This window comes from Globicephala melas, chromosome 11, assembly GCF_963455315.2.
Source record: "Globicephala melas chromosome 11, mGloMel1.2, whole genome shotgun sequence".
Taxonomy (NCBI): domain Eukaryota; kingdom Metazoa; phylum Chordata; class Mammalia; order Artiodactyla; family Delphinidae; genus Globicephala; species Globicephala melas.
This window is the reverse complement of record NC_083324.2, coordinates 38,883,143-38,908,983: the sequence shown is the minus strand read 5'-3', so window position 1 is coordinate 38,908,983 and position 25,841 is coordinate 38,883,143. Positions and strand designations below refer to the sequence as shown.

General features: G+C 41.6%; 1 protein-coding gene and 1 non-coding gene across 2 annotated transcripts; one reads left to right on the top strand and one right to left on the bottom strand.

The window, feature by feature from the left end:
- IHO1 (interactor of HORMAD1 1) lies at positions 1-24,728 on the top strand. The gene is made up of 7 exons (XM_030867104.2): positions 1-56; positions 2,790-2,964; positions 3,997-4,160; positions 16,432-16,480; positions 16,674-16,761; positions 23,141-23,244; positions 23,589-24,728. Exons 1-7 carry the CDS (start codon positions 1-3, stop codon positions 24,726-24,728), a joined length of 1,776 nt encoding a protein of 591 aa, XP_030722964.1.
- TRNAG-CCC (transfer RNA glycine (anticodon CCC)) lies at positions 19,836-19,908 on the bottom strand. Its single transcript has one exon. It is a non-coding gene; the product is annotated as a tRNA-Gly (tRNA).
- Positions 24,729-25,841: the final 1,113 nt, after the last annotated feature.

Genomic DNA, 25,841 nt, shown 5'->3' with positions numbered 1-25,841 from the left:
ATGAATTTTAATGTCTGGAATATCAAAGAGATGCTCAGTATTCCCTCAGGCTCTGGGTAAGTTTTCTGGTTATATACTCTGATACTTAAGAGGATCTTATAGTTGCACTGATTTCATAGAAACAGGCTCCCCTTCCTATTAGTTTATAGTAATAGGGTTACCTGATATAGCTTCTTCCCTTTCTCTTCCCTCTCTTGTCACCACTGCACCCTCCCATATTTGTCTTTTTCCTTTTGCCTATTTTCTGATTATAAAAGCAGTATCAATGGCTATGTGTGTTAATTGAGTAATGACTCTGTCCAGCACTGGACCTAGGGACTATGAGAGTTAGACATGGTCCAACATCTGGAAACTCTCACCTCATTTGGAGCAATTGCTGTTGAAACAGCAAGGATCAAACTCAAGACAATGTTCAGATAAGTGTTCAATTGTGTAGTACAATTTGTAGGCACCATGAAATCAAGAACCACTCCAACTGTTGACAGGGCTCATTGAGATACTGCCCCCTCTACTACTCCACTGAGGTACTTATATTGGTGTCCACTAGCCATGCAGTAGGCCTGCCATTGCTAACTTGGTGGGCGTACCCCAGAAGTAGTATATATTAAGGGATTTCCAATTGTTTTGGTATGCTTTTATCATTGGATAGTTTCTTTTCTTCCTAACACCTTCCTAAAGACAGCAAAAAACCTAAAACGTTGTTGTTGTTGTTTCTCTTAAAAAGAAGAAAAGAGCTTACAATTGATACAGAGTAGGGGGGAAAAATCTATGCTTAATTCCAGATCGTAGCTTTAAGATGTGAATCCTACAGGACTTCTGTAGGCTTACAGAGCTGTTTCTTTTCCAGCCCAGCTAATTATTCTCTTTGACCTAAGAGGGGAGACACAGAGAGCTATTTAGCTATTTTGAGCAGTGATTATGCAAATCATATTATATGTGTGCAGCCTATTACCTTAGCTAATCTTAGAAAATGATTCTATGAGTCAAAATAATGTCTCTGTTCTGAGCAAGTAGGGTTTCTTTTTGTCTTGTATTAATAAATAATGATTCGTTTAGCTTAGAATATGTACTTATAGGCTATCTATTTTAAATCTAACATTTGGAAAAGGAATGATCTACATGTACGTGTTTTAATGAAAAGCATGTTTTCTTGGGTTACACAACAGCATTAAGTAACACAAATTGTTACCGAGGTGTCTTTCAAGTAAAACTTGAAGACTATATATTTTACTTGTCTGTCCACTTATGTGCTGTCTCTGTAGTAGGCTTAGTACACTGTGTTCAAGTGTGATTGTATCATTATCAATATCATTATCCCCTTCATATGTGAGATTTAGACTGGCATAAGTATCCATGGGAAGCAATTTGGAAGTCCACAGCTGGAAGTATTTAGAACAAGCAAGGATATGACACTAAAAGTGTGAAAGGGAATAACACAATGTTTAATGGATCTTTCTTTGTGCAAACCTGAGTTGATCATATTCTTCAGTCTGGATGAGGCCTATTTTAGTCTGCTTGGGCTGCCATAACAGAGTATAATAAACTCGATGGCTTAAATAACAGAAATTTATTTTCTCACAGTTCTAGAGATTGAAAGTCCTAGAACCCTATGCCAGCATGATTGGTTTTGGGTGAAGACTCCCTTCTTGGCTTGCAGACAGCTGCCTTTTTCTGTGTCCTCACATGGTGAGAGAGAAAGAATGAGGGCAAGCTCTTTGGTGTCTCTTCTTAAAAGGACACTAATCCTGGGCTTCCCTGGTGGCGCAGTGGTTGAGAGTCCGCCTGCCGATGCAGGGCACATGGGTTCGTGCCCTGATCCGGGAAGATCCCACATGCCGCGGAGCAGCTGGGCCCGTGAGCCATGGCCGCTGAGCCTGCGCGTCTGGAGCCTGTGCTCCGCAACGGGAGAGGCCACAACACTGAGTGGCCCGCGTACCGCAAAAAAAAAAAAAAAAAAAAAAAGGACACTAATCCTATCGTGAGGGTCCCACTCTCCTCACCTCTTCGAACCCTAATTACCTTCTAAAGGCCCCATTTCCAAAAACTGTCAAAATAGAGCTTAGGGCTTCAACACATGAATTTTTGGAGGACACAAACATTCAGTCCATATCTAGGTCTATCTTGTGTTTGTTGTATTATAGCTCCTTCTCTCCCTCCAATCCTGCTCCTTTCCTTCCCTACAGACACACAATCTAGGAGAGTTAATATGTATCCTTCCAATTAACCTTCTACATACTCAGTTACATACTTGTTTGGTGTGTATGATGTATCCTTATAAATTACATTAATGTATGAGAGAGTTCATTAAATTTTTACTTTTTCTGCACTCAAAAATTATATTTTTGAGACTTATCCATATGGTTATATGTAAATCTAGCTTATAGCTTCTGACTACTGCATCAGTTATATGCATAAGCCATATTTTATTTTTAATCTATTCCCTTAGTGATGAACAAATTCAACCTTTTAAAAGATAATGTTCTCTTAATCCCTAAAGATTTTGTGAACTTTGATATCCAAAATGGTGTTATAGTACATAATGTTATAGTACAAGGAATAATGGTGTTAGTCCTTAATGTTTGAAATTCCATCTGATTGTTCCCAGGTTGTTGTAATTGAAATGTCTGGCATTCAAAATTTCCTTGTTTCTTTACATGTAGTACTGGCAGTGTGCAGGGGACTAGGAGGTCAAAAAAAGCTAGCATTCTGCCCAGAATATTCTAAAATAGTTTTGAATTATGGTTTCATTTGCCCACTTGATATACTTGTATTTTCTTGCTTAATTTCAGGGCCACTAAGTCATCTAACTGGAATAATAATCAGACTGATTACTCTGGTCTCAGTGATTCCCAGTTCCTTTTTGGATCCCAGTTCTGTCCAGAAAGTTCAGAGACCCCGTCAACACCCTTGGACTTTGGTGTCCACTTGAGACATCCAAAACAGTCACAACAGAATTCTCTGGTTGTAAGTCTGAATCCCAGAATCTCTGCACATGTTTCACAGTCATTATGGACATAAACTGTAAAGAAGACTTATTCTGCTGGGTTATATTTTAGAGTTGTACATCTCTAAGGATTACTGTCCTAAATAGATTTGTGCTTGATTGGTGACTCATTTGACTTGGTAGTGTGAAATGGAAAACATATTTATATTTGCATTTTCTTCCATTACTAAAACAATATATTAGAATAGTGCAAGTACTTTGACTACTCCTAGGGAGTGCCAAATATTGCATGACATTTAACTCCTTGAAGAAGGAGATGAGGATATTGAGGCCTAAGCTGATGAATAAGGGCCAGAATGAGGAACAGAATCTCTTGATTTTTTGAGACCAGCCTATCTTATTTTGTGAGTCAGAAATATTTTTATATATTTACTTATTTTGATGTAGAACCAGATCTAACTTTATACACAGACGTAACTGCATCATATAGGGACTTAATGAATAAGATTAGGTCAATACTTTAAGTTATTAAGGTATGATCTGAGATAAATATTTTAGTACAAAACTTGGTACTCAGTGATATGAAGGAGTAAATGTACTGCCTGAATGTTCCAGAGTAAGTTTTGCCTCAGAATGCAGGAAATGGCTCACCATATGCCTGCATCACAGTCAAATTTATCAACAAGTTTAGTTCATCAGCAACTGAGCAACAGCAATTTGAATTAAACTTATTAATATAAAAACTTTAACACATCATCTCAAGACAGCATAATTTTCTGTTGCTGCCTTTAAATTTATGCAATTGATTTTAAGCCATTTTAGCTGACATTTTAAATACCTCTGGTCTGGTAAGGCAGAAATTATATTAGTAAAAAGAGTTGCTTTGTTTTAATATAATGTTCTGGTACATATGAAATAAAAAGGAAATACTACATGCTATATTGTATTTTATGGTTTGCACTTAAGTGTGACTCTGCTTTGTATAGAAAATAGTGCATGCTATAAATATTTTTATGTGTGAAATGCTATGATTTTTTTTTTCCATTGAACAGAGTGAACCTAGTATTTTCATAAAGTACCAAACAAAACCCCAGCTATTTGGAAGAGATACAAAAGATGGAGGCTTATTTCCTCTTCCTTTGTCAGTTGGAAAATCAAAAGGCCTCTTGGAACAGTTTGAGGAGAAAAAGAAAACTGCAAAAGACAAATGTGACAGGTACACAAACCTTTCAAGTGGATGAAACAGCTCCTCTCTTCTGAGCGAAGCAGAAAATGGAATGTCAGTAGTCGAAAAATTCAGTTTCAGCATGATAGCATTCTTGCCTTTACAGCTCATCTAATAATTACTCTTTATTTGTTTTCTTGTCACTGTGACTTATGGCTGCCACAGTTTTGAGCTCTCTAAATATTAAGCTAAAGAACTTCTCAGAGAAATGCAATATTCAAGTAATGTTATATTTATTCTGCCTAAAATTCTGCCCTTTAATTTTTTTTTTCAGATCATCAGAATTAGGAAATTAGTTAATATTTGTTTTAGGGTCAAGAATATAGCACATGAATTCTTAAGTCATAGTTCAGGCTGATTTTCTCACTTTGAAATGGTATTTTTAAAGATATACCCTAGGGCTTCCCTGGTGATGCAATGGTTGAGAGTCCGCCTGCCGATGCAGGGGACATGGGTTCTTGCCCAGGTCCAGGAAGATCCCACATGCCGCGGAGCGGCTGGGCCTGTGAGCCATGGCCGCTGAGCCTGCCTGTCCAGAGCCTGTGCTGTGCAACGGGAGAGGCCACAACAGTGAGAGGCCCGCATACCGCAAAAAAAAAAAAAAAGATATACCCTAAATTTTATACATATTCTTATTCACTACATATATATGTGTGTGTATATATATAAGCAAATATTAGGGCTACTATATTAATTTGTAAATGAATAAGTGGCAGTCACTGAGGAAATTAACTTGTTCATTTCTTGGTAGTAAGTTATTAACAGGACATCTTTAGGTATCATAGAAATCATAACACCCAAGCAGAAATATACTTTATTATTTCTGTAACAGTAAAGATGTATCACTTAGCATCACCACTAGTACTTTCATGTCGAAAAAGCTAGAATTTCTTTAAAAATTCTAGATTAGGAATTCTTTAAAATTAGGAATTCTTTAAAAGACTAGGTATCTTTTCCACTGTATACTTACATTCCTTTAGAGAGAAAAGCAAAATGCTCTATACGAAGTGTTTGATTCTGCTGATAAATAAACATTTCCCAGATGCTGACAGACTTCTTTCCCCTAGGAATCTAGGCTCTAGGACTCATAACAATGGTAGAGTACTGCAGATGATCAGGCTCCTCTCATCTTACTGCTTCAGATAAATTAGTCTTAATTTTTTTGTTCTCTGGGCTTTTGTATTACATTTTACTTGATCAAGATTTCTGTAGCTAAGGCACTTCCCTGGTGGTCCAGTGGCTAAGACACCATGCTCCCAATGCAGGGGGCCCGTGTTTGATCCATGGTAGGGGAACTAGATCCCACATGCCGCAACTAAAAAAAAAAAGATCCAGCATACCGCAACTAAGACCCAGTGCAGCCAAACAAATAAATAAAGAAATAAGATTTCTGTAGCTAAAAAAAACTTTTTTTGAAACATTAAGTCCTTCTTGATATTTCCTTCCTCCCTCCCTCCCTCCCTTCCTTTCTTTATTTCATTTTTCATTTCCTTTTTTTTTTTGTAGTAAAATGAGTTTCTTTTTTTTTTGGCCATGGGGCTTGTGGGATCTTACTTCCCAGACCAGGGATTGAACCCAGGCCCTCGGCAGTGAGAGCATGGAGTCCTAACCACTGGACCGCCAGGGAATTCCCAGAAATGAGTTTCTGTTAATGATTATTTACAAGATGGCTGGCAAAAAATAAATAGTATTTATATAGAGAGAACAGATGATAAGGACACTGAAGAATCTCTTCTCTATTTAAAAAATTTCAAGCTTACAATATTGATTTAAATGCTAAGCAGAAAATCATAATTTTAATAAATTCTGGCAAAAACAACCCCCAAGATTTTAGATTCCTTGTTTTCTGTCAATAAGTGCTTATCAGAAATGTGGTGCAGAATGAGAAATTTTTAAATGAGAAAGAGAAAGCATACCACTGTAAATTTGGAAGCAGGAAAATGATAAGGCATGGTACCGAGTTCAAACATAAAGAGATGCTACAAATCAATAAGACATGGATTTACATATTGTGTTTTGAAAGTACATGTTTTCCCAAATGTATAGAAAGGGCATATGAGGTTAAGATATCTCAAAAGAAGCCTTAATCATTCAGATTGCATTTGTTATGACTCAAATAAAAACCCACCTCAAACTAGCCTGGACAAAAAGGAGGATATATTAGCTCTCTTAACCAATCTGGGAAGGACAGGGAATGAAATGAAATCAGAATCTGTCTCTTTTCTGTGCTTCTCTCTCCGTCTATACTTCATTCTCTCCTACTAGAGATCAGCTTCCTATTAACACAGAAAAAGAGACTCTCACCCCTTAGTTACAATTTGAAAATCCTAGTGAAAGCTTCTGATGGGCTTGTTTATTAGGTTGTGGGGGGGTAAGGGGAGGGGGCTGTGACTGGAAGTCCTCACCAGAATCACTTTGTGGATGCAGAAAGAAGCAATTCCCCATTAGAGCTGGATGCTGGGCACACCAGACAATGGATATCCATTACCCAGATTCTTATTTTTTAATCAGTCATATTTGAGAAAACAGATCAGTCTCATAACCAATGAATAACCTAAGGACCACAAATAGATTATAAAATGAACCATGGGGACTTCCCTGGTGGTGCAGTGGTTAAGAATCCGCCTGCCAATGCAGGGGACACGGGTTTGAGCCCTGGTCCGGGAAGATCCCACATGCCACAGAGCAACTAAGCCCATGTGCTTCAACTACTGAGCCTGTGCTCTAGAGCCCGTGAGTCACAACTACTGAGCCTGTGTGCCACAACTACTGAAGCCCACATGCCTAGAGTCCATGCTCCGCAACAAGAGAAGCCACTGCAATGAGAAACCCATGCACCACAAGGAAGAGTAGCCCCCACTCACTGTAACTAGAGAAAGCCTGCACACAGCAACAAACACCCAACACAGCCAAAAATAAATAAATAAAATAATTTTTTTTAAAAAGAAAACATATGGATGGCAAATAAATACATGAAAAGTTTCTCAACACCATTAGCCATTTTGGAAATAAAACTTGAAATCATAATGAGATATTACTGCTTATCTGTTAGCATGGCTAAAATTAAAACAAACAAAAACTGAAAATACCAATTGCCGAGCAAGGATATAGACCAAATGGAAATCTTGTTGGTGGAATTGCAAAATGATACAGCCCCTTTGGAAAAGTTTGACAGTTTCTTATAAAATTAAACATAATTCACTATATGGCTTTGCAGTTCTACTCCTAGGTATTTATCCTAGATAAATGAAAATTTATGTTTACACAGAAGCCTATGCAATAACGTTTATAGTAGCCTTGCTCATAATCACCAAAAACTGGGCATAACTCAAATGTCCTTCTATGTATGAATGGATAAACAAACAATGGTATGTCCATACGACGGAACACTACTCAGCAATGAAAAGGAATAAACTATTGCTATACAACAACATGGCTGAATCTCAAAAGCACTATGCTAAGCGAAAGAAATCACAAAGGTTGCATACTCTATGATTCCATTTAAATGACATTCTGAGAAAAGCAAAACTATAGGGATGGGTATCAGATCAGTGATTACCAAGGGTTATGGGTGTGGGCTGGACTTTACCACAAAGAGACAGCATAAAAGATTTTTTTGGATACTGTCTTATATCCTGGTTGTAATGGTGGTTACATGAATCCTAATTTTGTGTTAAAACTCATAGAACTGTGTATATACACACACACATACAAATTTCTATGTTAATTTAAATTTTTTAAAGTGTTAAAAATTATTAAAAGATATTGGGTGGTTCATTTTATTAGTTAGGATTATGTTCAGCTGCATTGACGTATATACACTCATTCTCATTATAATAATAGAAAATTTTAAAAGATGTTTATTTTTCTTTAATGCAAAAATCATCCTGAAGTGTGTGGTCCAGGGCTAGAATAATGGCTTCATGGACCTCAAGGATCTGGCTCCTTCCAGCAGTGTGGTCTGCCATCCCTAAAGTATGACCCCCCCACCCCTGCCATCCTCACACTGCTTGGAGGCTGCTGCAATTCCAGCTGTTACATCACAGTTCCAGACAGCTGATGGATGAGCGAAGGAAGAAGGGTATCTTCCTGTCCCTTTAGGATTCTTTTTTTTTTCTTGGCCACACCATGTAGCTTGCAGGATTTCAGTTCCCCGACCAGGTATTGAACCCAGGCCCATGGCAGTGAAAGCACAGAGTCCTAACCACTGGACTGACAGGGAATTCCCTAGGATTCTTCTTGGAAGTTGCATGCAACACTTTTGCTTATATCTCACAGTGGCTAAAATTTACTCACATGGCCACACCTAGATGCAAGGGAGTCTGGGAATGTCATCTATCTGGGTGGCAGTGCATGGAGGGTGAGGATCAAGAATCTAATTTCCAAGGAAGAAAATGAGGCCAATTTAAGTTTCTGCCACAGTTGTACAATTGCCAACAACTACCTGCCATGGACAACTTCCCAAACAAAGTCTCAAAATTAGTCCAGGGCAGATTCTGCTGCCCACTACCCCCTGCCCAGAATGCACTAGACCCTTCCCTGGATTGTAGTCAGTGTAGTCCTGGTCACTTTTCTTTTCTTTTCTTTTTTTTTGATGTGGTCCCTTTTTAAGATCTTTATTGAATTTGTTACAAAATTGCTCCGTTTTATGTTTTTTGGGGGGGGTTTGGTGATTGTTTTATTGTTTTTTGGCTGCGAGGCATGTGGGATCTTAGCTCCCCGACCAGGGATCGAACCTGCACCCCCTGCACTGGAAGGCGAAGTGTTAACCATTGGACCACCAGGGAAGTCCCGAGTCCTGGGCAATTTTATCAGTCCCATGGCGCTCCATCTTTCTACTACTATTGCCATAGCGACCAGAAAAGAGAGCTCACAGTCTTTTTCTCCTGACTCCCAGTCTGGCAAGGCATGTGTAAGGAGAGAGCTCAGGGTTCAGGAAAAGCTCAGAAAGCAAGCCTCTGGCACCCTCAGCCTCAAGAGGAGGAAAGAGAGACTCTACTCCTCCCTAAGATCCCTAACCTGAGGAACTCCTCAAACAGGAAAGAGGGTCAGATGCAGAACAAACTAAAATAAAGAATCTAGACTTTTCACTCTAAATATAAATTTGTAGATTCTGTAGTAGAGGTTTCATCCAATGCTTTGCGAGCCCTGAGGACAGGCTTCCAGCTCTGACTGGGGGCGTCAGGAAAGACTCCATCCAAGGGAGCACATCTAAACTGAGTGGGAGTTTTGGGCAGAGATCTTGGGTCTGTCAGATTTTCAAGTCTGCCTCTGAATCAACTTACTCTGTGAACCACCACTAACTCTGCTCTATTTTTGAGTATTTTCTTTCTTTCTTTTTAAATTTATTTATTTAATTTATTATTTTTGGCTGCGTTGGGTCTTTGTTGCTGCGCGTGGGCTTTCTCTAGTTGCGGCGAGCAGGGGCTACTCTTCGTTCCAGTGCACAGGCTTCTCATTGCAGTGGCTTCTCTTGTTGTGCAGCATGGGCTCTAGGCACACAGGCTTCAGTAGTTGTGGCTCGCAGGCTCTAGAGTGCAGGCTCAGTAGTTGTGGTGCACGAGCTTAGTTGCTCTGCTGCATGTGGGATCTTCCTGGACCAGAGCTCGAACCCATGTCCCCTGCATTGGCATGCGGATTCTTAAACATTGCGCCACCAGGGAAGCCCTATTTTTGTGTATTTTCAAAAATAAAAATGGGATAGTTTCCTATGGACTATTCTGCAATCTGTTTTTTAAATTTAATAATATTAAATGACTATATTTCTGTTTCATCTACAAAATCATTTCTGTGGTTGCATTGTACTCTATTATATGGACCATTTAGGGGGTTATGTTTTTTTTCTGTTTCTTTTATTTTGTGGTACGCGGGCCTCTCACTGTTGTGGCCTCTCCCATTGCGGAGCACAGGCTCCAGACGCGCAGGCTCCGGACGCGCAGGCCCAGCGGCCATGGCTCACGGGCCTAGCCGCTCTGCGGCATGTGGGATCTTCCCGGACCGGGGCATGAACCCGTGTCCCCTGCATCGGCAGGCGGACTCTCAACCACTGCGCCACCAGGGAAGCCCAGAGGTTATGTTTTAAATGTTTAATACAGCATGAGACATGCAAAGAATACACAATGAGATAATGATAATCTTTTCAACAAATGATGCTGGGAAAACTGGGTCCTTATGCAAAAGAATGGAAAAGGACCCTTATCTTATACCATACACAAAAGTCAACTCAAAATGGATTAAAGACTTAAACGTGAGACTTGAAACCATAGAACACCTAGAAGAAAACATAGGGAAAAAGCTTCTTGACGTTGGTCCTGGCAATGATGTCTTGGATATGACACCAAAAGCACACGCAACAAAAGGAAAAATACACAAGTGGGATTACATCATACTACAGGCGTCCCTCAGTATCCAAAGGAGATTGGTTCCAGGAGACCCTACATATACCAAAATCCACTGATGCTCAAGTCCCATAGCCCTCTATATCTTCAGGTTTTGAATCCACAAACTCAACCAACTGCAGATGGAAATTTCTGTCCATGGCTGGATGAATCTGCACATGCAAAACCCTCGAACACAAAGGGCCAACTATGTTTATTGAAAAAAATCTGCATATAAGTGGACCCATGAATATCAAACCTATGTTGTTTAAGGGTCAACTGTAAAAAAGTTTCTGCACAGCAAATGAAACAAAGAAAATGAAAAGGCAAACTTTCCTGGTGGCACAGTGATTAAGAATCTGCCTGCCAATGCAGGGGACACGGGTTTGATCCCTGGTCTGGGAAGATCCCACATGCCGTGGAGCAACTAAGCCCGTGTGCCACAACTACTGAGCCTGTGCTCTAGAGCGTGCAAGCCACAACTACTGAGCCCACGTGCCACAACTACTGAAGCCCACACACCTGGAGCCCATGCTCTGCAACAAGAGAAGCCACCACAATGAGAAGCCCATGCACCTCAACGAACAGTAGCCCTGGCTCACCGCAACTAGAGAAAGCCCACATGCAGCAATGAAGACCCAATGCAGCCAAAAGAAAAAAAGAAAACAAAAAGGCAACCCATGGGATAGAAAACATTTGCAAACCATATATCTGATAAAGGTTAATATAAAACATATAAGGAACACCTACAACCCAATAGCAAAAACAAACAAAAACAAAAAAACAAAATATCTGGATTAAAAGACAAGCAAAGGAATTGAATAGACAGTTCTCCAAAGAAGACATACTAATGGCCATCAGGTATATGAAAAGTGCTCAACTTTGCTAATTATCACGGAAATGCTTATCAAAACCACAATTAGATATCATCTCACACCTGTCAGAATGGCTATCATTAAAAAAATAACAATGCTGGCAAGTATATGGAGAAAAGGGAACTCTTGTACACTGTTGGTGGGAGTAGAAACTGGTGCAGCCACTTTATTTTTTCTAATTTAAAAGAAAAATTTTTTTTTTGGCCATGCTGCGTGGCTTACAGGACCTCAGTTCCCCGACCAGGGATCAAACATGCATCCTTGGCAGTGAAAGCGCGGAGTCCTAACCACTGGACTGCCAGGGAATTCCTTGGTGCCGCCACTTTAGAAAACAGCATGGAGGTTCCACAAAAAATTATAAATAGAACTACCATATGATCCAGCAATTCCACTTCTAAGTATATACTCAAAGGAATTGAAATCTTTAAGAGATATCTGCACTCTCATGTTCATCACAGCATTATTTACAATAGCCAAGACATGGAAATAACCTAAATATCTATCAGTGGATGAATGGAAAAGAAAATGTGGTATGTACATACAATGAAATATTCTTCAGCCTTAAAAAAGAAGGAAATCCTTCCAGTTGTGACAACATGAATGAACCTGGAGGACATTATGCTAAATGAAATAAGCCAGACATAGAAGGACAAATACTAACTATATGCTACCACTTATATGAGTGTAAAATAATCAAACTCATAGGAGCAGAGAGTAGAATGGTGGTTGTTGTTGGGGGAGTTGTGGGGGAAACAGGCAGAATTAGTCAAAGGGTACAAAGTTTCAGTTTATACAAGATGAATAAATCCTAGAGACCTGTACAGCATAGTGCCTATACTTGACAATGCTCTGTTGTATACTTTAAAATTTGGTAAGAGGGTAGATCTTTTTTAAGTGTTCTTATCCCTACTACTAATAAATAAAAGAGGGTGAAAGGAAACTTTTGGAGGTGATGGATATATTTATGGCATAGATTGTGGAGACGGTTTCACAGTTGTATACTTATCTCCAAACTTGTATACATTAAATATGTACAGCTTCTTGTGTGTTAATCATACCTCAATAAAGTAATTTAAAAAAAACCCAACTTGAGTACTGACCACTCAGAACAGGTGATGACTACAAGCAATTGGCACAGCTATGTCCTTGTACAAGATTGGAAGTTCTTTTTGTTCAAAATTTGTAAAGCATGGCTGCATTGTCTTATAGCTCTCTGTGTGCTTTTAAGAGGTCTGCTGCCATTCTGATTCCTGATCCTGTGTATGTCACTTGCTTTTTTATTTCTGGAAATTTTTAGGATCTTCTCATTATCCTTAGAGTTTGGAAATTTTACAGCAATGTGGTTTGATGTGCCTTGTCATAGCCCTGGGCATTGGGGAATTACTTTTGACCTATAACTTGTGTCTTTTGGTTTGGGGAATTTTTCTTTTATTATATCTTTGAAAACCTCCTTTTCACTCTTCTTTTTCCTGGATCTGCAATTTTGGGCATGCATTGAATCTCCTGCACTGATCCTCTAATTTTTTTTTTTTTTACTACCTACTTATTTTTCATCTCTTTGTCTTTTGCTCTATTTTCCATCATATTTCCATACTGTATCTTCTAGTTATTCTATTTGTTTAATTTCTGCTATTTTTAATTTATAAGTTCCCTTTCTTAGTCTCTGCTTTTATACTTTAATAGCATTCTGTTCTCATCCTTAATTTTTTCATTTTAATATTTTTATTGTTTTAAGGTAATGTCTTAATCTTATTCATAAAACCATAAGGTTTGTAGATTTCCAAACGGTTCTATCAAATTCTTCTTTTAAAGTCAGTCTTTTGGACAATCCTGCAGCCTGTGGAATGAAAGCCACATTCACAGAAAGACAGACAAAATGAAAAGGCAGAGGACTATGTACCAGATGAAGAAACAAGATAAAACTCCAGAAAAACAACTAAATGAAGTGGAGATAGGCAACCTTCCAGAAAAAGAATTCAGAATAATGATAGTGAAGATGATCCAGGACCTCAGGAAAAGAATGAAGGCAAGGATCGAGAAGATGCAAGAAACATTTAACAAAGACCTAGAAGAATTAAAAAACAAACACCTAGAAGAATTAAAGAACAAACAAACAGAGATGAACAATACAATAACTGAAATGAAAAATACACTAGAAGGAATCAATAGCAGAATAACTGAGGCAGAAGAATGGATAAGTGACCTGGAAGACAGAATGGGTGGAATTCACTGCCATGAAACAGAATAAAGCAAAAAGAATGAAAAGAAAGAAGACAGCCTAAAAGACCTCTGGGACAACATTAAGTGCACCAACATTCGCATTATAGGGGTCCCAGGAGGAGAAGAGAGAAAGGACCCGCTTCCCTGGTAGCGCAGTGGTTAAGAATCCACCTGCCAATGCAGGGGACACGGGTTCCAGCCCTGGTCCAGGAAGATCCCACATGCCGCGGAGCAACTAAGCCCGTGTGCCACAATTACTGAGCCTGTGCTCTAGAGCCTGCAAGCCACAACTACTGAGCCCACGTGCCACAGCTACTGAAGCCCATGCACCTAGATCCTGTGCTCCACAACAAGAGAAGTCACTGCAATGAGAAGCCCGTGTACCACAATGAAGAGTAGCCCCCGTCTGCCACAACTAGAGAAAGCCCGTGCACAGCAATGAAGACCCAACACAGCCCTAAATAAATAAATAAATAATTTTTAAAAAAGAAACAAGAAAAATCTCAAATAAACAATCTAACCTTACACCTAAAGGAACTAGAGAAAGAAGAACAAACAAAACCCTAAGTTAGTAGAAGGAAAGAAATCATAAAGATCAGAGCAGAAATAAATGAAATAGAAACAAAGAAAACAATAACAAAGACTCAATAAAACTAAAAGCTGGCTCTTTGAGAAGATAAACAAAATTGATAAATGTTTAGCCAGACTCATCAAAAAAAAGAGGGAGAGGGCTTCCCTGGTGGCGCAGTGGTTGAGAGTCCGCCTGCCGATGCAAGGGACACGGGTTCGTGCCCCGGTCCGGGAAGATCCCACATGCCACGGAGCGGCTGGGCCCGTGAGCCATGGCCGCTGAGCCTGCACGTCCAGAGCGTGTGCTCCACAGCAGGAGAGGCCACAGCAGTGAGAGGCCTGCGTACCGCAAAAAAAAAAAAAAAAAAGGAAGGAGAGGACTCAAATCAATAAAATCAGAAATAAAAAAGGAGAAGTTATGATGGACACTACAGAAATACAAAGCATCATAAGAGACTACTACGAGCAACTCTACGCCAATAAAATGGACAACCTGGAAGAAATGGACAAATTCTTAGACAGGTATAACCTTCCAAGACTGAACCAGGAAGAAATAGAAAATATGAACAGACCAATCACAAGTAATGAAATTGAAACTGTGATTAACAATCTTCTAACAAACAAAAGTTCAGGACCAGATGGCTTCACAGGTGAATTTTATCAAACATTTAGAAAAGAGCTAACACCAATCCTCCTCAAACTCTTCCAAAAAATTGCAGAGGAAGGAACACTCCCAAACTCATTCTACAAGGCCAACATCACCCTGATACCAAAACCAGACAAAGATATTACAAAAAAAGAAAATTATAGACAAATATCACTGATGAATATAGATGCAAAAATCCTCAACAAAATACTAGCAAACAGAATCCAACAACACATTAAAAGGATCATACACCATGATCAAGTGGGATTTATCCCAGGGATGCAAGGATTCTTCAGTATATGCAAATCAATCAATGTAATATACCATATTAACAAACTGAAGAATAAAAACCATATGATCATCTCAATAGATGCAGAAAAAACTTTTGACAAAATTCAACACCCATTTATGACAAGAACTCTCCAGAAAGTGGGCACAGAGGGAACCTACCTCAACATAATAAAGGCCATATACGACAAACCCACAGCAAACATCATTCTGAATGGTGAAAAACTGAAAGCATTTCCTCTAAGATCAGGAACAAGACAAGGATGTCCACTCTCGCCACTATTATTCAACATAGTTTTGGAAGTCCTAGCCACGGCACAGAGAAGAAAAAGAAATAACAAGAATACAAATTGGAAAAGAAGTAAAACTGTCACTCTGCATGTGACATGATATTATACATAGATTAAAAAAATTAAAAAAAATAGTCTTTTGGAGCATCCATAAGACTTTGGTATGAAGAGTTGTCCTATTGGGGTTCAAAAATTGATACTTGCGGGCTTCCCTGGTGGTGCAGTGGTTGAGGGTCCACCTGCCGATGCAGGGGACGCGGGTTCGTGCCCCGGTCCGGGAGGACCCCACGTGCCGCGGAGCGGCTGGGCCTGTGGGCTGTGGCTGCTGGGCCTGCGCGTCCGGAGCCTGTGCTCCGCAGCGGGAGAGGCCGCGGCAGTGAGGGGCCCGCGTACCACCAAAAAAAAAAAAAAAAAAAAAAAGATTTGCATTTGTATAGATTAAAAAAACAAAAATCTGTAAAAGTTTTTAATGACGACCCTTGTCTGATTTTTTTCAAAAGAGGGATATTTATTTGAGGAATAATTGTGAAAATTTCTTTTTCATTAGAAATTAATATTGTTCCCAGAACTGTCTCTATATTATCTCATTCTTACTGTCAAAATAATAGTCATTAGATTAAGATGTATCCAGGAATTTGGGGCTATCAGAAAGAAATCACTATCCTCTGAAGCCATGTTTGCCATAAAAATGAAAGCTGGTCTGTTCTACTGTAGTAACCATTTGAATTGCTAAAATGCAACCTCATTTAAGATCCATGTAGAGTAAATTTAAAAAAACAAAAAAATGTTTTGCTTTGGAAATTATCAGGAAAAGTCAGTGTTCTCCTTTTTTCCATCTGGGCACTAAGGTTTCTCAGAGTTGAGTCTTCAACTCTGATCAAGCACCGTTTTGATGCTGCACTAGGTAGAGTCCAGCCATGTTTATGGAATCAATTCTGTTGCATACTGTTTCAATATTTCGCAAAGATTTACTTTCTTTTTTCTCTCCTATTTTAGTGAGACTCTATACAATTTCATTTCCCATATCAAAGAAAGCATTAACAGGGTAAGTATGCCACATTTCAAGGCATTAGAACATCTTGCATTTTAAGAAGTTTAATAATTATATTGTATTGACTTCTGTTTGTGTAGAATAGCAATATTTTAACTACCCTTTTTTATCATTAAATGACAGTTCACCAAGTTAATAAAATAAGGCAACAGTCTGTGAATTATTTCCTAATTTTGGGTTTCTTAAGTTACAGACATCTGTGGAAAAATTTGAGGAACATCTCAATTCCAGAAGCCAATCTATTTTGGATTCTTTGGAAACTGTGGCCAAGACATGTGAGTGTCGAGTTTGAGGTTATCAGTAGGGGGCACTGGTGAGCAGTGAATGTGAACTTTCTGACCCTAGCCAGATTTCTGCCAGTGGTGAGGTTCCATACAGTTTTTCAGATGAGAGAATGGGTACATAAGATTAGCCCTGAAGAGATGTGGAGCTGAACTAGGTAGTGGGCTTCACCTCTATATGGGAATGCCGTGGTCCCTCTATGCCTTTTCTGGAGCACCAATCCTCCACCCAGTAACCCTGCTGCCTCAGGACAGATAGTTCTACCAGGTTTCTCATCTCACTGCTTGAAGTGAATCAAGGGCATCCCTGGTTCTCAAATGAATTGCTGGCTGTGCTGTCTATAAGGGCTCCCTTGCTCCCTTAGGACTTAGAAATAAAGACAGTGCTCCTTTAGGAGTTAGAAATACTCTAGTCACCTACTGTTCTTCTTGCTTCCTTCATTTCAATGAGAGCTGTTTTGTAGTGAATCACAGCATCTTTCTCAATTTCAGTTACAGTCTGTGGTTTGTAAAGTCCTCTGCTCTGCCAATTAGTGATTTACATTTAGGTGAAACCATGGTTCAGGCCCTTATTTGACCATTACACACGTCTCCTTAGGTGAACACTTCCCTGGAACCAACAGCTTCTCAGCTAAACAGCAAGGTGATGACTGCATGTGCACTTGTTTGCATTTGTCTGTGTGTTTATTTTTTATTTTAAACAAATTGAAGTCAACTTATTCAAATGCCATGGGATGGATTGCTCATGATTTACAAAAATTAATGCCTTTGTGTAACTTAGAAATTAATCCCCATCTGTCTACAAAGAAGCACTGTACTGTCTGCTGGCTTCCAACCTGAATATCCCACACACAGGGCAACTGTGCATCTGCTTGGAAACCAGTTCTGGAAATAACTCATTTTAAGTGTGCAAGGAAAGCACTCTCTTTACTTGTTATGTTTAAAACTGGGTGAAGTACAAAAAGGAGAATTGCAGCAAATGTGTGGCATTTAAGGCCCAGAATAGGGAATGGAAGTGCTCAAGGCCCCAACACAGAATGAAGGCAGAGAGAGGAGCAGAACTGAGTCTGGCTTATAGTAGGCATGGGGATCCTGATCCTTCACCCCTGACGGTTTCTTAACTTTCAGAGCTTAAGACTCAAGAGAGCCACATTGATAAGGCAAACAGTAACAAACACTGTGGCACTACATTAATTAAAAGCCAGGTTGTTCTTAAAAATAGGCACAAGGAGCCTGTCCAGAATCATTCCCTTTCTTGGTAGGTAGTGATCAGGAGCAGGAAGTTAGTCATTGAGAGAGGAACCAGGCAAATCCCCTGTCATATAGCTAGGCCCAGTCCAGCTAGCCTAGAGCACTGAACTTGCCAGTCAGTGCATTCTGCAGGCTTTCAGGATGCACTCACTGTGCTTGTAAGGGAAGAGGGAAGATACTATGTGAAAGCACTGTCTTGGGTTATTATGTAATTCATACCTTCACAGAATGAGGTCATGAAATCTTTCCCCAGTCACATTCTGCCTATACAACGAGAAGGATCACTCAAGGCCATCTAATCTAACTCCTCTTCTTCTTCAGCTGAGGACACCAAGGACCAGAGTAATAGAATAAATTACCAAGGGCATCCACATCTCACTTTGTCTTGGGTTTAGGTGGGGTAATTAGTAGAAAGCAGTACTTTCACCTAATACATATAAGTTCTATTGAAAAATATGGTCATTAGGAGAATAAAAAGGAGGGGCCACTATCAAAATCAGAGAATGACTCTTTTGGAAAATAGATAACTCCATACGTCAAAATTAATTCCATATGAATCAATATATTGTGTGGTGATTAAATCATTAAAAGAACTGTAAAAAGCATGAGCAACATTTTTATAATTTTAGAGTGAGCAATGCCTTTCTGAGCAAGGCACATATAATTGTTGAGCAGAGTAAGGTCCATCTATATGAACCATGTTGGAATGGAAATATTTATTAATTGTTAAATGAAAACAGCAAGGTACTGCTTATGTGCACATAGTTTGCTCCAGGACACATCTTGTGGAGGAGTGAGATCAGTCAGTGAAAATTGGGAAGGGTATCCTGAGAAAAAGGGGGACTGAGCAAACTCCTCTTGTACATGGAGGCTTCCAGACCCTTTCTCAGGCGGCTTTCATTAGCACAGCAGGGAGAGCAAAACTAGTGTTAAAGGAGAATCACTGGCCATTAGTGGAAAAGCATCAGAATATGACCTCATCTCAATGGAGCCCTTATCAAATCACTAAAATAGAAATAAACAAAATCATCTTCAAGGACAGAGACAAGGTGGCGGCGAGTAGGAGGACCTTGAGCTCACCTCCACTCACGAGCACACCAGAATCACAACTAACTGCTGAACAACCATCGATAAAAAAAGACTGGAATCTACCAAAAAAAGATATTCTATATCCAAAGACATAAAGAAGAAACCACGAGACGGTAGGAGTGGCGCACTCACAATATAATCAAATCCCATACCACCCGGGTGGGCGACCCACAAACTGGAGAGTAATTATATCACAGAAGTTCTCTCACAGGAGTGAGAGCTCCGAGCCCCGTGCCAGGCTCCCCAGCCTAGGGGTCTGGCATGGGGAGGAAGAGCCCTCAGAGCATTTGGCTTTGAAGGGCAGCAGGGCTTGATTGCAGGCGCCACAGGACTGGGGAAAACAGAGACTCCACGCTTGGAGGGTGTGCACAAGGTCCTGCACGCACCGGGGTCCCAGGGCAAAAGCAGTGACTTCACAGAAGTCGGGGCCAGACCTACCTGCTGGTATTGGAGGGTCTCCTGGGGATGGCTATGGCTCTCTCTGGGGTCATAAAAGCTGGTGGTGGACATAGCAGGGACGTGAACTCTGTCTGGAGGCAGACATTTTGCGGCCATGGCACCGAGACCTGGCCCCACCCAACAGCCTGTAAGCTCCAGTGCTGGGACGCCTCAAGCCAAACAAAATCATCTTTTTTCTAAAAAATATTAATTAATTAATTTATTTTGGCTGCACCGGGTCTTAGTTGTGGCACGCAGGCTCTTAGTTGCGGCATGCATGCAGGAACTAGTTCCCTGACCAGGGATCGAACCTGGGCCCCCTGCATTGGGAGTGCGGAGTCCTACCCACTGGACCACCAGGGAAGTCCCTAAACAAAATCATCTTCACAAGAAAATAGAGATATTGGCAGTGCGCTCAGCGGTCCCTCAGATCTGTCTCTTACTTCAACAGTGTTTGGATGGAACAGATGCAGGGATGCCCCTTGCTCCAAACTCTGACCAACCCCCATCCTTTTTTTCCAGTCACAACCTTCGCAATCAGCCACTCAGCTATCCTCGGCCACCGGGACCAGCCAACACCATTTTTTGAGCTTAACTCCTTATTACCCATCAACCATGAGCTCCCGGATTCGTCAGAATTATTCCACCAAGGTAGAGGCTATCGTCAACTGCCTGGTCAACATGCATCTGCAGGCCTCTTACACCTACCTCTCTCTGGTAGTGATGATGTAGCTCTGGAGGGCATGGGCCACTTTTTCTGTGAATTGGCTGAGGAGAATCGTGAGGGCGCCGAGTGTCTCTTGAAAAGGCAAAACCAGCACAGCGGCCGAAGCTATCTCAAGATGAGTGGGGTAAAACCCAGGACGCTATGGAAGCCGCCGTGCTCAGGGAGAAGAACCTGAACCAGGTCCTTGTGGACCTGCACGCCCTAGGTTCTGCCCGCACAGGCCCCCACCTCTCTGACTTCCGGGAGAGCTGCTTCCTGGAGGAGCAGGTGAAGGTCATCAAGAAGATGGCGACCACCTGACTAATCTCCCCAGGCTGGCTGGTCCCCAGGCTGGGCTGGGCCAGTACCTCTTCCAAAGGCTCACCCTCAAGCATGACTAAGAGCCTCCAGAGCCCAGCGGCCTCTGAGGAGCCCCTCTGGTGTCAGGGCTTCTACCTGAAGCCCCTCTCTGCAGCCACTAGGCAGCTTTTTAACCACCCTGGACCCCTCTCCCAAGCCTTGGACCAAATGGAAACAATAAAGCTTTTTGCAGAAAAAAAAAAAAAAGAAAGAAAGAAAGGGAGGAAGGGAGGGAGAAAGAAACTAGAGATATTGTCCAGAATATGGAAGTGGATTTTAAACGGCATTTTCACTAAAAAGCTAAAAATTTGTTTATAGACAAAGCAGAAATGAAATGAGTCTCCTTCTAGAGAACACACACACACACACACACACACACACACACACACACACGCTTGCACGTGCACACACACACAGGATCTATAACCTAAACGTGGATATGCACATGTATTGATACAAAATTCCAGAAACTGCTCTTAACGTTAAATCCAGGAAGCAGGACCAAGGTCTTCATGGGAGAGATTCGATCATTTTTCATTGTATGCCTGTTTATACTGTTATAGTTTTGTTTTGTTTTTGGCTGCGCCATGCAGCATGCAGGATCTTAGATTCCCCACCAGGAATCGAATCTGTGCCCCCTGCATTGAGAGCACAGAGTCTTAACCACTGCGCACCAGGGAAGCCCCTTTTATAGTTTTTAAAAGAAAAAAATTCAGTAGACTTTGGAAGTAATACCTCAATACAAAAGCTCTTTAAAGGAGAAGACCCTGAACATATGTTTCCCAAGGACAAAGAAAGAATATGTGGGACCACAGACTGATGCTTACTGAGTACTGAATCTAGAATTGAACACTTTGCTTGCCTTCCTCATTTTCTGTTCCTAAGAAACATTGATATTTAGGAACTCAACTAGGGTAGGACAATTACATTTGCTTTCTACTACAAATATCAACATGGATGTCTGGAAAAATATTTCACTAATTGAGTTTAGGGGCAGGAATCCAGTACTTGAAATATAAGTAAACACCCTTTTTCTAATTGGTTGACACATTGAATTTAACTTGCGTTGAGTAATAGAAAATTTGCTTTCTAAAAAAATTCTTACATTTTTTATTGTGGTAAAATACACATAACATAAAATTTACCACTTTTTACTTTTTTTTCCCCAAGACCACACTGGCTTGTCTATTCCTAGTCATCACAGGCTCTTTCTTGCCTCAGAATTTTTGCACTTGCTGTTTCCTCTAGCTGAATAACCTCTCCCTAATCTTTGCAGGGCTAGCTGCTCCTTATCTTTCTGGTTTCACCTTACATGACTCTTATCTCTGATGACCTTATCTAAAGTAGGTGCCCCCACCCTCTTATTTTTATTATATTTCCTATTAGAGCACTTATCACAATTTTCATTTATTAATGTGCATGTTTGTTTACTTGTTATTTTTTTCTTCTTCAAGACTGCAAAGTTCATGTAAGTAGTTTTGTTCAAGATTGTTTCCATGCACCTAGCACAGTGTCTGATAATAAACCTTCAGATAAAACTGTAAATCTCCAATTAATATGTTCAAACACATTGGGGAGTCTTTCTGTTTCACTTTTTCATTAGAGGTGTCCTGCCTGGAGCTCAGCCTCCAGCTCCAGATTGGGCAGGCTATGCTTTATGTCCTCTTCTTAGGACTTCACCATCATTCTGAGGATCCTTTTTTTTTTTTCTCCCATTCCTGAGGGATGGAAGCAGGAGTACTGTAAACCAAGGGAACAGCGTGTTCAAAAGCCAATGGTGAAGCGCTTCCCTGGTGGTGCAGTGGTTGAGAGTCCGCCAGCCGATGCAGGGGACACGGGTTCTTGCCCTGGTCCGGGAAGATCCCACATGCCGCGGAGCGGCTAGGCCCGTGGGCCATGGCTGCTGAGCCTGCGCGTCCAGAGCCTGTGCTCCGCAACGGGAAAGGCCACAGCGGTGAGAGGCCCGTGTACCGCAAAAAAAAAAAAAAAAAAAAAAGCCAATGGTGGAAGAGAGATTGCTTAGGCAGAACGCAGAGATGCAGAGGATAGTGAGTCAAAGGGAAGTGAGCCTGGGTCTTGTTAGCCAATTTATTGAAAGATTTGGACTTCATCCAGTGGCCTGTGGGGTACCATTGAAAGTTCCAGTGACCGTTTTAGAGGAGGCATGATCATATCTACATTCTAGAAAGATCACTCTGATGACAGGGCCAAGAAGGCTGGCCAAAGAGGACGTTGGTGCCATCATCTGGGCAGCAGGTTTCAGAGTCCCCAGCAGGTGCTAAGGTTGAGTCTGCTTTGGCCAGGATGTTCTCAGGGAGGGAGGGAAGAAGAGACAGTGGAGGAACCACCCTGTTCTTACTTTCTCTCCTCACCAGGGCTGATCTGGATGGCTAGAGTTCTGGGTGTTGGCAGAGCAGGCTCTGGTAGCCCGTGCCGGGTTCCAGCTTCTCCCTCTCCACGACTGTGGCCTGGGCAGGGGGGGGCATAGCATAGTCTTCATGTGGTGAATTGTCATTGTTTTGTATTTAGTGCAAGAGACCATGAAGGCCCAGAGTGATCTGGTGTTGGAAACAGTGCGGGACAAATGCAACATGGAACAGGCCATCCTTGAGCTGCAAAAGAGATTTGAAGGTGTAAGTGTAGACCCTGACCCCTTTCCTCAAGTGTGTTTATGGTTTTGTTACTAAGACCTAGAGAGACACCTTTAAAATTGCAAATTTCAGCCAAGAACAGAGGCCACCACAGGCCCCTTGGTAACAGGCCAGGGTAGAGGCCAGCTTCCTTTCCCAAGGTTCTCTGGCATGATGTGGACCCTAGGGACCCTGCTCCAGAGTGTAGCCATGTATCCCCTGTATAGTACCCAGCAAGGGACAAGGTTTTGATCTGCTGGCCCATCCTTTGTTTTGTTCACATGTTATATTGTGCATTCTGAGTTGCACTGTCCGTAACTCCCTTCTTTCTCATTGCCTTTCTTTAGAGACAAGCAGAGTTTATAGAAATGAAGTCCAACCTGAAGCACTTTGAAGTTTTAGTTGCTCAGCAGAGTAAGGACTTCCAGCAGCTGTATGAGCAGCTAGGCCAGCTGAATATGCCCAGTGTCCTAGCAGAGCTAAATCAATTGATCTCTGTCTCTCGGATACCCAGACATGTGAAGGACAGTGCTTCTCAGACTTCACCACCTCTGGCCCAGAGCCTCAGTTTCACCAGGCAGGAGAAATATGCCTCTGAGGAACCAGTTATGTGGCAGGCCCAGGCTCTCCCTGCTGCATGCAATCTTAGTGTGGGCTCCTTGAGGCCTGGGGAGTCTGGCGTCTGGGGTGAGGGAGCAAAGAGTAGTGCTCTCCAAGAAGAGGCTGTGCCGCTGGCAGTTGGAACTGGCAAAAGAAACAGGCAAATCAAGGACAAGGCAGTGCAGACTAACTGCCAGAATTGTACTAAAACAGGCTCTGAGAATGATGGCTCTGGCATCCTGGGCCACAAGATGCCTGAAGACAGGGACCTGGTTTCCCAAGGAGCTTCGCGGCTTATATCCCTGGATTTAAACAACTTTGCAACCAGCATTAAGAACACCTGCCAAAAATGTCAAGCCAAAGGCATGTTTTCATGTAACCCTTGTGAACAAAGGTTGGTGACTGAACAGAAAGGCAGAACTGTAGAAAGAGGGGGGAAAGGCAAGAAGCAGCCTCCCAGGAAAGCCCCCAGAAGCAGGCTCCTAGCCAGGAAGCAAGAACAAACCCCAAGCAAAACCTGTGCTTCCAATTCTAAATATCCTCACCCTCCAGTTTCCATCCCACAAAGGCCCCCCCAGGGGTGGCAGGAACCCGTTGCTCAGCCCCTGCATCTTCAGGGCCCCAGGAGCCCCACAAAACCAGTCTGCTCTGCTCTGAGAGGAACAGTCATGCCCAGTAAGACAGCAAGGGCAGTGCAAGGGAATCTCTTGCAGTACAGGGGGCATGCTTCCCAAGACAACAGCCTGCTTTCTCACAGTTCCCAGGGGGACCAACAGATGAGCTGGTTCAGTGACCTCAGCATCAGAAAAGAGCCCCCTCAGTGCAAGGAGCCAAGGAAGAATATGCTCTATGACCTGGGTTTTGATAGCAGTGATGATGGCTTCTGACCAGCCCATAGTGAATTCAGCTGATGGTTTATTGGTCTCAGCTGGAAAGACAAATCACAGAACTTTGGGCTGGCTAACAGCAGAAAGTTCCCAAAGGCCTGCCTGGATCCCTCAGGGTCAGAGGCTATGCTTTGGAGGGAGTGGTGGTCAGTGCAGGGCTGGGGAGCAGATCCAGCATTCTGGGTACCAGGTGCTGCCCATGACAAAGCATAGGGATAAATACACCCTTATTTAGGGGAATGAAATGTGTGCAGAGGTGGTGGTGAGAGCTGGGGCAGCAGCCTGGGTGTGGGGCATAAGGAGGAGGGTGTTGTGTTTGGTAGAAGGAGGGCTGCCTTCCATATGGAATATCCAGTAGCAGAAGGGCTCTCACAAAACTGTTGGTGTGGCAGGATGTCTCCCAAACACAACATTTTTGGTCTTCAAATATTTCCTTCACATGACCAATATCTTTCTGGGCCTCAGGATTTTTTTAAATTAGTATTTGTATCCAGTTTTGCTGCGAGAGCATCTGCATTTTTTGGTCAGTGGAAATATTATAGGGCACACACAAAGTCAGACTTCCTGTGAACAGAGAAATATAAAGCCACCAAGAAAAGAGAGGTGACATGCACCAAATGCCGGGAACCACACTCTTCACAGGCACACTGTTCCATTTTTCTTTCTAGCTGTTTTCCCCTGTCCTGTTTTCAACCACTCTTTTAAAGCTAATGAGAGTGGCTGTGGGCCCCGTACCATTTCTGGAGAGCAGTGCGCTTATATGAGACTTTGGCTTTCCAATTATATCTTGTTGAAGTTTTTGAATTTTTGCAATATATATGTACTTCTTTTGTAATACAAAAAAATCAAAAAATAAAGATAAAACTTTTAAGGTGTGTACCATCTTTTTATTCCTTACGCTTCTCCTAAGATGATTTTGAATAAACCACACCCTACTCAAACTGATTTTTCTTTTCTTTTTTTTAAAATTTTATTTATTTATTTTTGGCTGTGTTGGGTCTTCGTTGCGGTGCACGGGCTTCTTATTGCGGTGGCTTCTCTAGGCACTTGGGCTTCAGTAGTTGTGGCTCGTGGGCTCTAGAGCGCAGGCTCAGTAGTTGTGGTGCACGGGCT